Source organism: Rhinoderma darwinii, chromosome 7 (assembly GCF_050947455.1).
Source record: "Rhinoderma darwinii isolate aRhiDar2 chromosome 7, aRhiDar2.hap1, whole genome shotgun sequence".
Classification (NCBI taxonomy): Eukaryota; Metazoa; Chordata; class Amphibia; order Anura; family Rhinodermatidae; genus Rhinoderma; species Rhinoderma darwinii.
This window is the reverse complement of record NC_134693.1, coordinates 48,798,410-48,815,737: the sequence shown is the minus strand read 5'-3', so window position 1 is coordinate 48,815,737 and position 17,328 is coordinate 48,798,410. Positions and strand designations below refer to the sequence as shown.

General features: G+C 41.9%; 1 protein-coding gene across 1 annotated transcript; it reads right to left on the bottom strand.

Annotated features, from left to right (window-relative positions):
• Window positions 1-558: 558 nt before the first annotated feature.
• On the bottom strand, window positions 559-17,251 carry RTCA (RNA 3'-terminal phosphate cyclase). Its single transcript, XM_075833349.1, has 12 exons — window positions 17,164-17,251; window positions 16,360-16,466; window positions 14,964-15,064; window positions 12,061-12,204; window positions 8,687-8,810; window positions 8,097-8,155; window positions 7,317-7,458; window positions 6,556-6,680; window positions 5,660-5,718; window positions 2,874-2,968; window positions 2,326-2,430; window positions 559-912 (listed from the first exon to the last, which is right to left on the bottom strand). Exons 1-12 carry the CDS (start codon window positions 17,234-17,236, stop codon window positions 820-822), a joined length of 1,227 nt encoding a protein of 408 aa, XP_075689464.1. The 5' UTR covers window positions 17,237-17,251; the 3' UTR covers window positions 559-819.
• Between the last annotated feature and the right edge of the window lie 77 nt (window positions 17,252-17,328).

Below are 17,328 nucleotides of genomic sequence, written 5' to 3'. Positions count from 1 at the left end.
GTGACAACACTTCAACGTCAACAGTGCTATGGTGCATACTATATCCTGCCACTGCCCGACATCAGTAAGTTGTTTGAGCCGTGTCATGCGGAGGGGACCCGAAGGAGAGCAGATGAGTGGGGAGGTGAGCGTAATTAAAAAAAAGTTCTATTTCACTTTTAGTTTAATTGACGGTGCAATAGGTGTGTGTGGGGGGGGGGGGGGGGGGGTAAGGTACGAGGCCGAGCACGTATTGGAATTAAAGTCATCTAGGAGCTGGCATAGATTTTCACTATAATTTCTGGCATAAATTATAATAATTTTTTTCCGGAACTGTGGCCCCGCCCCCTTTCCACATAAGTGCTGAGGGTGGCATAAAAAGGTGGTGACTTTTGCCCCCTTTTCTACACCAGAAAACTGGTGCAGAAAAGTTGATAAAGTTCCCCTATTGTCAGTCAGAAAATCCCAACATTATTTCATATGTAATCTGTATGCAATCCATATTATAAAAAGGAGCGCAAAAACCCCCCAAAAGCCATAAGATACATTTTAATGTACAACTATACTGATAAAACGAAATTCAAATGTTTTCCCCAGTTTATTTGGAGTCATGGCGCATATCAGTCACTCAGCAGTAAAATATTAACTTAAACTCCGCTCATGCGCACGATCTGTCTGATTCCCTCAGACAGAACAGAATCAGAATGTAAAGCTGTAAACAAATGGTAATAAAGCACTTGATGATCACTGCCCTCTAGTGTCATGCTTTGTTCACTGCATGCTGTGCTGTTTTGGGAGACTTCACTCATTGTTCTCTTCTCTGGTATTCTTAGAGGATTGTCAAAGATTCTTATTCTGAAGGCCAATTCCTTGACACTCTATAATAAAGATGTCAGTGCCCGGCTCTTCACACTTTGTCACGGTAAATTTGGCCTGTTGGGAATAAAAAGGAATTCTTACAATATAAAATAGTATTATAGTGATGCTTCGCTAACAGGCGAATCAACTTCACCAATCAACTGTTCTATAGAACACGAAAAAAAAAAAAAAAAAAAAAAAAAAAAAAAAAGGAACCACGTACAACTGCACACACAAACACACAGGCCGGGTTCACACGTAGCGTGGATACTGCGGATTTTCCGCAACGGATTTCATTGCAGGAAATCTGCAGCGCATTACAGTAGCAGCAAAGCAGATGGGATTTGAACAAGTCTTCTCCACATGCTGCATAAAAAAAAACGCCTAAAAAAACCTTTTATAAATTGACTTGTGGTGCAAAATTTAAACCTACAGCAATTCAATTCATGCTGCGTTTTTGTTGCAGGTTTTCCCTATTGAATTCAATGGGGATGTAAAACCCGCAACAAATAGCCAAGTGTTGCGACTTTTGCGGCGGAATCGCAGCAATTCCACCGCAAAAACCGCAAGTCGGAAAAAGATCTCATACATATCCAGAACTCTCTGCTCTTGCGTCCAGCTCGGCCTCCAGGGACGACATTTCATCCCATGTGACTGCCGCAGGCAATCACAGGCTGCAGCTGTCACAAGGGATGAACCCTCATCCCAGGAGGCCAGGCTTCAGAACGACAGGACGTGTCACCGTGATGTATGAACATTTTTTTTTTTACAGCGCTGGGGAAATTCCGCCCGAAAAACTGCACCACAATGTGTGTTTTTTTTACGGAATGTGCTGCAGGTTCTAGGCCGGATATGCAGCGAATCCAACCATAGGGAACGGATAGGGCACTAGAGAGGTGTGTGGGGCCTTACTGTACCTCCATATGCCTCCAAAAAAGCATGGTACAGTGGCACAAAATCTCTGCACGGTATGGAGCTGTGTGCCACTGTACAGCTATACAACAGATATGAAAAATGCATCAAAGGGGCTCGGACTAAAAAACTTGCAATGATTGCTTCAGATTTATTATTGAATTACAGCCTTTTTGTGGTGTATTTTTCTTTTCATGAGTTGAATTATTTGCACCGTTATTATAAATTTGGATACGTTAGCACCAAATTGAACACCTTTTTTTCTTCTTAGTCAAATGTAATTACGATTACTCTATCGATGTGCCCTAATGTTCGGTCGATCTTGGTAATTTACTATCACTAACAGAGAACAGACAACAAATTCAGCTTGTAAGCAGGTGCAGTCTACAACCTCCAAAACGAAGAACTAGTTTAAGCATTTATAGGCATCTTAGAAAGTCCCTTTTTTATAGTGCATTTGCTGCTTTACAAATGTTTTTAACACAGCTTTGCACACAAAGAAAAAATACTAGAAGAATAGCACCCCAAAAATATGTTCTCTGCATCGAATAAGAAAATCTGGTGAATCATTCTTACCTTGGTAAGAAGTTCTACAAAATGGATGGCTGTCTGTGTATGTAAGGTCAGGGGTCCGGTCTTGATCCGTGAGACCCCATCTGCCAGGGCCATAAAAATGATCAACTGGAGAATAAAAAAGCAAAAAAAACAAAAAACACAAATATTAAAAAACTGAAACTACAGTTTGAAATTCTATGCCTAAAATCACCAATTGTAGTTTAGCTTCCATTTTCATTCTGTTCTGTAAAATTACATAAAACCCAGAATCTAACTAGTTGATATGGAGAAAGGTAATTTTTTTCTTGGTGACAGTTTTGATAGATATGGCCACATGTTTTATGCTGGATCTATAATAAAAAAAAAATTGAAAAGCACAACACATAAGTGCATAGGCGAAATAAAATTAGCAGTGGTGGTGTTAAAGGGTGGCTAGCACTCTCTAGATCAAGCATACTGACATTTCCATTGACTGTGGCCTGGTCTACATTACGTGTCTACATATTCTATAACTAACCCTCTTTTCTATATAATGTTTATCTTGTGTAATTCTTCCTGTACAATTTTACCTGGTCCTGTAAATATTCATCAACGCAGCCACCATGACGAAGGTTTCGGAGAAGGATTTCTGCAGCTTCAGCACCAACACGGTCTGAGGGTACCCCTTAAAAAAATATAAAAAAAAAAAATAATCAAGAACTGTGGGTAATATAATTGTATGAATTCCTCTTAACGACAGTTTTTCCTTTGCCAGAATCAACGTTTAAATTTCACAAATCTTCTTGTAGGAAATTCTGACAGGCGCTGGTAACTGCTCAGGAAAGAAAGTCTGTCAAGTAAAAAAAAATTGTCACCTATCCTCCATACGTGATTTTATTAAAGCAATCTGAAGATTACACGACCTCAGAATAATAAAAAAAGTCATTCATATTATGCCAACTTCTTAGTAAAACTATTTTTGAAGGGTAATATAAAAAGAGAAATTACCATTCTGGCATATCGGTTGTCTCCGCTCCTTCAAACTGTGATACATAGTGACCAAATGGGTTTCATGCCCTTACGGGAAGCAAGAGATAACACCACACGGGCAATTAATTTAATGTACCAGGCGGCAGTCATGTCACTCCCCACTTGTTTTTTGTCAACGGACGCGGAAAAGGCCTTCGACATGGTCAGTTGGGACTTTGTTGGCCACCCTACGACATATAGGAATAGGGACTCATATGATGTCATGGATCTCTGGTCTCTACTCCTCCCCGTCAGCTCAGGTCAAGGGGCACCTCTCATCCTCCTTTACGATTACTAACGCCACACGCCAAGGCTGCCCCCTATCGCCTCTGATCTTTATCTTATGCCTGGAGCCCTTGTTGTGTCATGTCCGCTCCAACCCGGACATTACAGGTGTGGACCTGGGAGGCAGATCCCATAAGGTTGCCGCTTATGCGGATGACCTGCTGTTCTTCCTCACAGCCACTAGAATTTCCCTGCCTAACCTGATGGCGGAGCTGAGTAGATACTCGAGATTATCCAACTTCAAAATAAACTACCAGAAGTCAGAGGCCCTTAATATCTCGTTACCACAGACTTTGGTCGCTGACCTGTCGGAGTCTTTTTCCTTCAAGTGGGCAAGGGACTCGCTTAAATACCTGGGAGTCCGACTTCCCAGTGATCTTTCTCGCCTTTATGCGGTGAACTTCCCTTTGCTTCTTCAACGTATAAAGGCGGACCTGGACTCGTGGACGTCGGGCACTTTCACCTGGTTCGGTAGGTGTGCGATTTTTAAAATGAACATCTTGCCACGGATTCTGTATCTCCTACAGGCACTACCGATCCATATCCCACGCCCGTTCTTTCAGTCCCTGCTGTCCCTGGTGCACAAATTCATATGGGCAGGGAAACCAGCACGTATCGCCCGATCTTTGCTCTTTCGTGTAAAGGGGGAGGGGTGCATTGGTCTTCCGGACTTTGTTTCCTATCATCACGCCTCCCACTTGACACGAATCTTAGACTGGTTTCGGCACGGCGGGATGAAAGAATGGGTGTCTATGGAACAGGCGTTTATGTCTATCCCATTGCAGGCTCTGCCGTGGTTGGGCAGACATGTTCCCAGGTTCGCGCGGTTACACCCGACAATCGGCCCCACTCTGGCAGTCGCAGCGCGGGTGTTTACTCGGGCAGAGTTCTCGCCGTCCCCCTCCCCGCTATTTCCAATCTTGGGCAACCCTGCCTTTCCACCAAGACTGGATAGTGGTCCATTTCAAGTATGGTTGCGGGCGGGTAAGTTGCAGGCCCTATAATCCGACATGCTTTATCCAGAATCTATGCATTTTTGATCTCGCCCTCCAATTTGCCGCTACCTCCGTACTTGCTCAGCTGGGAGAGGGATTTGGGAGAAACATTTACACCTGAACAACAAGACCGCCTGTTCACCATGACACATAAGTCCTCCATGGCCAGTAGATTCCAAGAGGCAGGGTTTAAGATATTGTCCCGTTGGTACAGGGTGCCTTCCAGATTGCATGCTATGATCCCGGCGGCCTCGCCATTATGCTGGAGATGTGGTGACCATGTGGGTACAATCCTGCATATTTTCTGGGACTGCCCACTCCTGACTGGGTTCTGGTCCGAGATGTGGCGCATTTCCTCAAAGTTTACAGATTACCTTCTCCCGAGATCCCCGGGCCTCTTCCTGCCTCATTTGTGTGAGGTCCCACTGCCCTCGTATAGACGTTCGGTAGTTCGACACTTGGTAAACGCGGCTAGGGCATGTGGAGACAGTCCTGTCCTCCGACAGTGGGCATGTGGTTCGGCAAGATCCAGGAAATCATGAGAATGGAGGACCTCACGGCATCAATGAAGGGGACTCATGCCTCCTTCCAAAAACATGGCGTGAATTGATTCGTTTCCAAACGACCGAGGAATATAAAATCATCATGGCCTCGTGAATTCCTGTCTAGATCCGGAATGTCAGGTCAGCCCCCCCCCCCCCCACCTCACCTCCCTTCATGGTCCCTCCCTCCCCATTTTTCTCTTCTTTCTTTCCTTACTAATTTGCCTCTCCTTCTCTCTGTCTCTGTTTCTCTCTTTAATGCTCTTATACTCACTCAGGACATACCATGCACGGCTGCGGGTTCAGGGTGCATATCGGAGATTCCTTAAATAAGTGTTTTCAGCGACATGGTACTCTCAGGTGACCCCATGTGTTGATGTGAGGCTGATAACTGACCTGTGATCTGTTGCATGTTTTTCACTGCCTTTTTCACACTATGTTGTGTATATTATTTGCACGATTTGTGATATAAAATAACAAAATGACAAATAAAAGAATTAAAAAAAAAAAAAAAGGAGAAATTACCTTTCCGTCCAAGAGAGGACCCCGCAAATAAACAGCCTGTAGAGGTCTCTGCAATAATTCTAGAAAACAAAAGGGAAATCTTTTTTGCCAGCCTGTGTCAGATGCTATTTATTACATTTCTCTTGAACTTGGATCTGAGGACATCATATGCAGAAAATGTCCTCTGGATAAAAGGTCCACCTTGGCACTGGGTCACACTATCTGTGGTAAATTCCCCGGGGTGTTCCTGCCATGTCTCTAGGGGCTACTTACACTGTCCTGAGGCTTTACATTTAATTGGTGCAAGCACAGTATATGATCATAGCCTTGTGTAGGATGATATAAATGATTTTGATTAAGGGGTACTTGCCTTCGTAACATTGAGAAACTCTGCTCTCGTATAGATGGTTTACTTTTTCATACTCATGTTATAGTAATGATGTGTTTCTATTGTACTCCATGTGCTAAAATGGTCGTTAAAAGTTCAGCTTTGTAAGCCCAGACACAAAACCAAGTAGTAAAATCTAGTTTTGGCTGGTTCATAAAGGAGCGGGCATAGGGACCATCTCTTTGTCCTTTTCCGTTACACATCTGGGTGTATCCCACTAGTAATGTATGCATGCTTTCTTATATCTTAAGTTGTTATTCCATACTACGATTGGTGATCGATGCCCGACGGACGTCGAATGCTTGGTGTTGTGTCAAATGATGCTCTAAAATGTACTCCCATTTTGCGATACAATAAAAGTAGGAGCCTGAGGGAATGTCCTTAGAGGCTCTGTGAGACCAACCACTGTGTCTGTTCACCGACAGCTGTCGTCCATTATAATTAGGAAAACAGGGTGAACAGATTTGATAGCATTTGTCTATCACCCAACCTTTGGATTACTCTAACACCCAGTACAAATAAAACGTACATGATCCCACTGCCATTTCCTACTGCTTGGCCTCCAGTTTCTTGAACACCTTGGATATTCACATAGAGATCTCGGAGCTCCCGTCGTATGCAACGTACTGCAGCTGAAATCATATCCTTTACCATCTAGAGAAATTAAAATATAAATAATTTGCTTATATATTCCAATGAGTAAAACCACTAGAGCAGAACCATAAGCTTAAATAGGCACAACCAGCCAACAGAAATGATAAGCGGTAGCTACATGCTACAGGCAGAGTTAAAGGGTAACTAAACGTTCAACAAACTTCTGACATTTCCGAAGTTTTGATTGGTGGGGGTCTGAGCACGGAGACCCTCACTAATCGTTAAAACGAAGTGGGAGAAGCGCTCGTGTGAACGCTCAGCCGCTTAGTTTCTATTCAGCTTTTTCCAGAAAGCCGATGTAGCGGCTCATAGACTTTCTATTGAGGCCGTACACAGCTACATTGATTTCCGGAAAAAGCCGAACAGAAACGAAGTGAGTGGCTCAGCGCTCACACGAGCGCTTCTTCAGCTTCTTTTTAGCGATTGGTGGGGGTCTCAGTGCTCGGACCCCCACCAATCACATCACTATGACATCATAAGATTGTTGAACGTTTAGTTACCCTTTAAGTTGCTCATCTCACATTTACGGTGTCCTGCATGAAGTAGAATTGACATTTAGAACTTTGCTAACACATATGACAATTGGCAAGTAACATCTAAACTTTTTTGCATTGGTTGCAACAAGCACATACTTACCTTGTATGGAAGGACACCAGCCACAAATGCCCGTCCATAGATCTTTGTGACTGTACCCCGATCTGTCAAGTTAATAGGCTTTAAGTATTTGACAGGGGAAACCCTGACTAAGATTTCTCCTCCACCACGAGGGTAGTAGCCCCTGGAAGAATAAAACAAAAACATAAAATAGTGAGAACCATGTGAAACTTTTTACTTTCTGCAACCATTATTGTAATTAGGGGAGATTTACAAATTCGGATGCAAATTGCACCAAAAGTGTGGCCAAATGTTTTACATGTTTGAGACACTTTTTACACTTTGAGTAGAAAAAGGGGAGCGGGCGAGTTGTAAAATGCATCATATTTAGTTGTGCAAATTTGTCTGGATCAAAATATTGGTGCCAAAAGTATGCCAGCCATGAAGAGGAATATGGAAGAGAAGACTGTATGAAAAAGAGAAAACTTTTTTAAGTAATGGTGTCAAATTTATCAGCGCATATGCACGATTTTGACAAATTTGTGCCATATTTGCAGATATTCCTGCACCCTACAACATTATTCATAGAACTCCCCATTGTCTATTTCCCTGCAAGTAAAGCTGAGAAGGGAGGGAGAAGGGGACAGATGAGAAGGGAAAGGTGTATGACCACGAATACTCAACTATTTTAACAGGGATGCAATAAATCAATACAGATGTCAATTATTGGTCACCGCAGGACAAAGTTAGGAGAGAAGGTCCTGTGATTATTACGTTATGCATGCTCGGATGTTTTAAATCTGCCTTTTGTTTTTACTGTACCTTTTTCTGATGTCACAATCTAATTTAAAGGAGAAATGTTCAGCAATTGGCTTAAAAACCTGTAGAGAAGATAAATTATCAATGGTTAGTTTAAATAAAATCTAGGATGGAATCCTACACACAGGGTCTCCCTTTTAAAAATAGAAGACGCTGGTCTCTGGAGAAATAATCTCCCTATTTAGGGCAACGGAGGTGTCAGACTTATTCTTCGCAGTGGAAAAATCCTAACATCCCGCAGCTTTCAAGGCAACAGCTTTAAATTATGATTAAGGTAACAGAAAAACCAAGTGTTGAGGCTTTATTCACATTTGGTATATGTACTGGAAAAATCTAGCAATCTATACACTGAATTATGGCCCTGACGTATGGATCGGTATGCCATAGAGTGACAGTGTATATATACACTGGGTAATAGCAAAACCACACCGATTTGTGATAAAACTGCATACCGGAACAGACCCAAACTACAGATGAGTAGTATAGTATGAAGGGGATAGTGATGGCTCTTGAATATTAGTGGATTATTGTTATCAATGAGTTTAGGAGTTTGCATGAATGAAGTGTGCTACAACTGCAGGATGCATACAAACCATGGTGGTGTAGTCAATCTGCGGGGCCATCTCTGCATTTGTGCCACCTTTAAAGATCAATTCAGAAGGTGTTTCAGCAAAGAGGACACAGGGAAGGGAGACCTGAAGTAGTAAGCACACACTCCTACAAAAGACAACAAGAGGGGATAGTAGTGGAAGAAAAAAAATCAATAGTGAAATAGCTAAAGGGGTTGTCTCATTACAGAGATTGCGGTTATATCGCTAGGATGGAGATTCTGACCACAAGAATGAAGTGTCCACAGTGCTAGTAAAGCACGCCACTTCGCCTTGTTTTCTTATGGGGAGGCTAAATACTCGACCCATTATAGTCAACAGCCAACCATGCGGCCAACTGGAAAAAAAAGACAAAGTGGCCCAGCTCTACTCTAGCGGCAATGCCACTTAGTTTATAACAATTGACGGGTTCACAGTGATCGGATGTTAGTGGCATATCCTAGCAATATGCCACGGATGTCTAATGAGTCAACCCTTTTTAAGCAGATTATAACATAATTAAGGGAATTTTTTTTCCTGCTGGACACAAGGCACGGTCCTTAAAAAACAACAAAAACGTACTATTTTTTCACAAAATATATATGAGTTTAAAGATGAACGCGTTTATAATATACATTTCTTAGAAAAATTTCTTCATTTTGGGGAACTGGGGGCTATCAGCAAAACCATCCTGGTATCCAAGTGAAAACGGTCTGCAAAGATTGGGGTCCACCCATCACGTGACCGCTGAGAAGATGGAGAAAAGAAATGGCCATTGGATAATCACTTTCCTCCTTCCCTGAACCAAGCCAGAATATTAATGATAGGAGTGGAGTCCCAATACCACTGCAAGAGATGAGACTCAAATATTGTTAATGTAAAGGGTCTGCAGGTCAATACGATTACATCCATCCCAAATTTATATTTTTTAGACTGTGCTTCTTTTACAAAGAAAAAAACTAATTGTTAAACAAAAAGTTTTTTATTTTTCTGTCGATCAAGCTGCGTGTGGGCTTTTTTTTTTTGCTCGATGAACTGTAGTTTTTGGTACCATTTTGAGGTATATGCGATTTTTTGACCACTTTTCATTCAATTTTTTTGTGGGAATTAAAAGACAGCAATTTGGCGTTCAATGTGTGGGTTAAATAGTTACCTTGTAATACTTTGGACTTTTAAGGATGCGGAGATACCAATTATGTTTATTTTTTATTAATTTACTTTAGTGACCAGCATGTTTAGGCCTTAGTGACCAAACAAGGTTTCACGTTTTTCCCATCGTCGAATTCAAAGAGCTAGAACTTTTTTATTCTTGTGTCGAGATAGCTGTATAAGGACTTTTTTTTTGTGGGACAAGTATTTTTTAATAGCACCATTTTGGGGTATATATAACTTAATGCTTAACTTTAATTAACTATTTTGTGGGGGGGGGGAGGAATAGAAAAAAAACCTGTGATTTTGCCACTTTCTTTGGGTCTTAAATTTAAGCAGTTTACCATGTGGTATAAATAACATCACTTTATTCGGCAGGTCGTTACAATTGTGGCGATACCAAATTTATATAGTTTTCTTTTATGTTTTACTGCTTTTACACAGTAAAAACACTTTTTTCAAAATTAGTTGTTTTTGTGTCGCCATATTTTAAGAGCCATAATTTTTTAATTTTCTGATGACATAGCTGTATGAGGGACGACTTGTAGTTTTTATTGGTACCATTTGGGAGTACATATACATTTTTTTTTAAAGGCAGGATAAACAGAAAACAGCCATTCTGGCATTGATTTTTATTTTATTTTTACAGAGTTCACCGTGCAGGTTAAATAATGTAATTGTTTTATATTAGGGTTGTTACGGACGCGGTGATACCAAACATGTGTAACTTTTTTACTTTTTCATAAGGCCCCATACACATCCCTGTAAAAGTAATCCGTAATTACGGACCCATTCGCTTCTATTGTCCACGGACACCTTCCCGTTTATTTACGAGAAGGTGTTCGGGCCATAGAAGTGTATTGCAAAAGATAGGACACGTCCTATCTTTTGCGTTTTACGTGCCGTGCTCCCATACTATGTATGGGAGTACGGGCCGAGAATGTGGGCAGCTGTCCGCAGCCGGCCATGCCCGCAATCGCAGCCTGTCCGTGTACATGGGGCCTAAGAAAGCATTTTGTATGGGGAAAAAGGGAGTTTTTCATTATTTTATTTTATTAATTCGGGATAATTTATTTTATATAAACTTTATGAAACCTTTTTTTTTTGTCCCACTAAAGGACTTTACTATGCGATTATTTGATCGATCGGTTTTATAACACACTGCAATACTTCTGTATTGCAGTGTATTATTGCCTGTCACTGTAAAACTAATAGGCCATGCCTCTCACTATTGACCGCCGCATCTGAGGGGTTAAATGGACGGGATCAGTGCAGATTTTAATCCTGCACGCTCGAGCAGGTCTGCTCCCAGCCCTCCGGTAGCAGGGAACTTTTACTGCTCCCGGTGGTGCGGATTTATTCTGATGCAGTGCCGTAAAAAGGCTACTGCATCAGAATAAAGCCCGTTAGTGACCGCCGTAAAAAACACCTATGGGCGGTCACTAGCAGGTTACGTTTTAAAAATAAAATAAAAATTATAGAATTAAAAACAAAAGTAATAAAACAGTTAAAAGTTGTTTTTTCTTATTAGTCCCTGCCAGGGGACTTAATCGATCGTTGGATCGCTTGCACAATATACTGGAATACGTCAGTAGGCCCCAGACTGCTACGACAATCACCAGCAAATTGAAATCGCGTCGCGGGGGGCTAACGGGCTGGCGGAGGGGGCCGCCCCCTCTTTATAACAGCATAGATGCCGGAGTCAATAGCTATTGCTGTGGCATCTAAATGGTTAAACGGCTGGTGATTGGAGTTATCCAGTCGTTGCAGTGAGATGTCGGCATCCACACAGCCGACAACCGCTTAGTATGGAGCGGGCTCAAACTGTACATCCAATGTCAAGAAAAGGTTAATATAGATAATGACACAAATTCCTAAAAATAAGATGTTTAACATAAAAACTTGATTCAAACAATAGATAATTTTCTGATATCACATTCCTTTGAATACTTCTATGGCGAAAAAAATAGAATGCTGAATGGCTGGAATCCAAGTCACATAATCGCCATGGTAGGAAAGATCCTCTACAAATAAAAAGGGATCACTAGGATGTTAAAATGACACTTATAATACAATAAGTAAGAAAAAAAATACTCTAAAAAAAAAAAGAAAGAAAGGACTACATTTAAAAGCTGGGCAAATATAATTTAGAATTCTATATTAGCAACACTTTGAAAATGAGCAGTAGAATAGTGGTAATCTAATAACTAAAGAAAATATTGTTTACTAACCCAGCAGTCTTTGTATCAGCGGTCAAACATCCCCCCTTTATTCTTGCTGGGGTAAAGTTTATCTCTGTAGAGCCAATGATCGCATTTTCCAGTTGGCCAGCACACAAATCACGAACAGTCTCCAGTCCTGATAAATGTTGTGGCCTGTGACGAAAATGACAATAGATAAAAAAGGGCAAAACAGATATGCCTCCCTGAAATAGGCAGTATCCATTTCACTATATCGAAGTCCCTGGACAAGAAGCCATTTTTTTTAATTTTTTTTTAGAAGTTTTATTTTAAAAAATAAGGAATATTACAAATTTAATCGTAGATTATAAGGGTAAAATGCAAATTTACTTGTGGTGTTAACTTTTCATATTTTAAATTGAAAACTTTTTTGCGCTTTCGGCTTGATGTGTATCACAACAAACAACACGGTGTAAAGAGGCAGCACTTCATATTCCCTATATTAGGTTGTTTTTTTTACTTTTTTTCTTTCTAATTATATTTTTATTACATATATGTAGTCAAATATAAAAATCCAACAAATGTATTTCTCCCATCCTCCCCCTAAACAAAGCCCTGAAGTGGAGAACAAAGAAAAAAAAAAAGTGTTTTTTTTTGTGGAAGGAATAGAAGTTTAAGGGTGGTATACAATTATGTACATTTCCTTTCTGCACTCGATAATAAGGTGGGAGTGAAGTTATCCTATCATGGGTTATAAGCTGGCCATAGACATTAGATTTGTTATCAAAAGTTCCCACAGACTTGGAGCCCTTTTACACCGGCCAATTATCGGGCAAACGAGCGTTAACAGAACACTCATTGCCGATAATTGCCGTGTAAACAGGGCAACGATTAGCCAACGAACGAGCAAACGCACGTTCATCGGCTGAAATATTATTGTCGGCTGAACATTCAGTAACCAGGGAGACGTGCTGCCGACATGATAGTAATGTATTGGGATGAGCAATCGGAGTAACAAGCTCTCATCCCCATACTAGCTCCTTGTGAAAGATGTCTCGTCGACGGGCCCTCGTTGTCCCGGCCAAAACGGGCCAGTGTAAAAGGACCTTAGTTTGTAATTTGGCAACACTGTCGCCTCTATAGTGACCATAAGTCACCCCCGAATGTTTGTGGTCAACTTTAGAAGATGAACTGAGGTGAGGTACTGAATTTCAGAACCGTGAACGAGCTATACATTGGTTATTTATTGATTAAGTCATGTAAATATACCGGAGGCAGTAACGTGGTTTAACCCCTTAAAGAGGACCTGTCACTAGCTCCTACAAAGTGAGTTATTAGACTCACGTAATTGCTGCTGTGTCGGAGTCTAGCGATGTTTGTTCCTTACTTCTGTGTCCCCCCACTGCTGAGATATTGCCTCCTCTTTATTTATTAAATAAGTAAATTAACCGCTGGCTAGTCAAGCGGGTTTGGCCGCCAGCGATTCCCAATGGGCGGAGATCGCAGAGAGCCTCTGACGCTGAACCATCAGCGCGAGGCCGTTTCCTCCAGATATTCCTAGGCCAGTGTCATCGCGTGAGTCTCACCTGGCTAACCAGCGGTTCATTTACATATCGTTTAATAAATAAAGGGGGGCAATACCTCAGCAATGGGGGGGGGGGGGGGGAATCAGGGTGTCTGCACTATATCGTTTTATCTCAGGGCAGCATAAAATAGTGACAGAGTTATGACATATTATGACGCAATCTGGTATTCAAGTGTATAGAAACGTGCACACCTGCCTACTGTGAGTGCTGGTGGAGATGCATGCTCAGTCACTATCCCCACAGCCAGGTTGCATAGGGATCCTCTGTTTACTGCAAAGCAGCCAATAGAAATAGCCATTTGCTCTGCTTGTCAGGGAAGGAGCAGAGCCACTGCACTAGCATGGGAGCATAGCTGGGGAGACTCCTCAGCTTGTTAAGATTGTAAAGCTCTGGATACTGACCGCAGATATGAATCCTGCACATGCCCACTCAGTCTTTATGGTTTTATTTAATTATATTTTTATTGATTTTTAAGAGAGTGCATACTGTGGATGTCACACATATCTTCACTACTCTGGATCCCGTGTTACCTATTTGCAGGGGAAAGGGACTCCATGTTCTGCTGCTAGAGGAAGAAGGGGACAGATCCTGCTTAGAGCCCCTCCCCTAGCAGCACAGATTATCAGCAGCACCAAGGGGGACACAAGGAAATAAAAAATTTATTTTTATATGCAATAAATATTGCAAATTACTTTAAAACCGCTATTCACAGCATTTCTTGACTTTTGTTATGAAAATTATTCTTAGTATAAAGATTCCTAGACACTGCCTATATTGGCCTTCAGTAAGGTTACAAATGCAGCAATACCAAATATGTTTTTTTTTTTTTTAACATTTTGTGCTGATGGGATGAACCCTCTACCTCTGTTAAACTCCTTAGATGACAAAGGTGCTATTTACCACGGGGGCTAAAGGCCGGGATTGGAGTGATCTCTGTGTAAGTTACAGCTGCCACCCACTAGTGATGACGTGAGCACAGGTCGAGTGCCCGCACCATCACCATGAAGTAAAAGTATGGTGCTTTGTGGGATTGACCCGTTAACAACATGCTATTAAATCATAGAAATGGGTTAGATATAAGTGCATGGAGGACACTAAAGCAATGGAGCCAGACACATCCATACTCTGTAGCATTTCATATCAAGAACAGTAAGAGCAAGTCCACACTTAGCAGATTTGTTGTGGTTTTGAAGGAAAAACTGTAGTAGAAATGCTGCGGTTTTGCAAATCTGCAACATATTTGCCATCATTTTCAGAAAATCTCGTCAAAACACCGCAACAAAGACATGACGTGAGTCCTCATCCTAATGGAGCATCATGGAACAGTCTACTTCCATTACATAATAAAAAAAATAATATATGATCCACCTTAAGCCTGGCGTGCTTCGTCCTGCCCGGATCTTTGACACTCGGACTCGAATACCCAGAAGACAGCTCAGAGCAGTGCAGATACGCAGGATTTGACCTCCCTAGAACACGATCACCAAAAAAATACTGTATAGTTAATCTATAGTAAACTTCACTTATTCCATCCTGACAAACCTCTAAGGAATTATTTATTATATTCACATACAAATACATAATCTATCTACAGTACGTTTTACTGCAACCAGTTGTATGTTACTTATCGTACACAGTCTTTAATCAGGTCCGATGAGAACATGTTACACAGTTGCCAGCAGCTCTGGTGAACTTTTTAGGGTATGTTCACACTAAGTTTTTTTTACGAGTTTTTTGACGCGGAAACCACGCCGCAAAACTCGTCAAAAACCGTCCGAAAATGCCTCCCATTGATTTCAATGGGAGGCGGAGGTGTCTTTTTCCCACGAGCGGTAAAACCGTCTCGCGGGAGAAAGAAGGGACATGCCCTATCTTCGGGCGTTTACGCCTCTGACTTCCCATTGACAGCAATGGGAGGCAGAGAAAGCACATTTTGCTGTGTTTTATGCCCGCGGCGCTCAATGGCCGCGGGCGAATGCAGCATTTTTTTTATTTTTTATTCAAATTAAGTAATGCATTCTATAAGATATGGAGATAGACACATTTGCACGGATTTATGGCTGTGTAAAAAGGGAAGCAATACAGGGACTGCGCTGATACATGAAGTGAAGGCAACAGCATCCTGGACACACAGACCTCACATCCAGCATGTTTTATTAAAAGGAACAAGTCCACATGAGAAAAGTCCGAAACTAGGAGCTGGTTGCTAAAAATCATGGAGTGAGAGAATAAAAGAGGGAATGGAGATTGCAGCCGAAAACTCTTTGAACCTTTTTGAAGTAAAAAGGTGTCCATAGCCCTTAAGGGAGAATTCCAATTAAAGGCAACGTTTATACTGCTCTTTTTAGGCTTGTTCTGAACATTGAGATTTAAAGAGGACCTGTCAAATATCATGCTCCCCTCCGCCTTCTCCCTCCCTGTTCTTGTGATTGAAATATCGACCTATTTCTGTAGAAGAAGAGATATGTCAGTCACAGGGAGGAGGGCGGGCAAAGGTGAGACGCTCATCAGACACATCTCCCCAATCCTGGCAAGTTATACCGACCACAACCCGGCGTATAAGGTAGTAGATTACATGAATACAATAAGACTGCACGTCCCGGTCCCCAACTCTTGTTGCTCACAGATAGGGCAGCATGATATTTATGAAAGGTTCCCTTTAAGCTTCTCCACAATTTATTTTCATAAGTTTATCAAAGGGGAACTTTTCTGACTTTGGTTTGAAATCTGCACAAAACTGTGAGCACATAAGGGGCTCCCTCACCCCCTCCATAATGCTGCCATCCACGTCCACGGGTCCCCCCTCTTCTGCCATCGTCCCGGAATAGGTCACCGATGCTTCAGATGTAGTATCTGCAGATAGTCCAGGAGCTGTCCTGAAATAGGAAATATAATGAGATAACACTGCAGTTAAAAGAAAAGTACATCCCCGGTCCTCACTGATCCTACAACGTCTGACATACTGGACTACTGAAGTGCAACGAATCCGTTTTATCAGTCAACTACTCTAAAGGTGCCTCACATGTAGTAGTAGCAATGAGGCACAAAAGCCACGTCACTGCAAAAAGCGTTATCATTTTCACCCTAAAACAAGCTTGCGTTATCGGCAGCCGTACTAAACGTTACTAGAACTGCGCTCATGGAACATGGCCTTGCCATACCACATGTAAAAACGGCCTACAACCTAGCTAGTGATTTGTGGCCCGTGCCTCTCCAGCTGTTGTGCGACTACTCCCACCGTCATGGCATGATGAGAGTTAGGCCTCATTCATACAGTCATCATTTTAGCATCCATATTATGGAAGCAAGAACGATTCCTCATAGAACCCTATGGTGACCCATGTTCAGTTCACTTAAAAAACCATGGGCATTATGAATGAGGCCTCTGAGTTTCACAATAGCTGAAGAGCCACAGATCTATGGAAACATTATAGTCATACATACTCGTTCAGCCAGGAATGTCAGTGCATGCTGGGAGTTGTAGTCTCACAATAGCTGAAGAGCCACAGGTCGCAGACTACCAGTAACCTCACCTACCAACCCTGCAGTCTCTATTCCTGAACCTCACCACAACACTGTGCTCTGTGCAGCTCCCAGCCGGCTCCTGACACACGCAGTGCCCGCCCCTTCCTGTCAGGCATTTAACCCTGTCATCACTAGAGGGATACTATGCACCCACTGTATGTCAACTGAAAGAAATGGAAATTGTATCTGAGCTGCACCAACTTATAAC

Coding starts and splice junctions, on each gene's coding strand:
- RTCA (XM_075833349.1), bottom strand. CDS start 17,236: ATGCCTGACAGGAAGGGGCGGGCACTGCGTGTGTCAGGAGCCGGCTGG. Junction 15,065..16,359: donor ATGGCAGCATTATGGAGGGG/GTGAGGGAGCCC, acceptor ATCGTGTTCTAG/GGAGGTCAAATCCTGCGTAT. Junction 8,156..8,686: donor AGATTGACTACACCACCATG/GTTTGTATGCAT, acceptor TCTTCTCTACAG/GTTTTTAAGCCAATTGCTGA.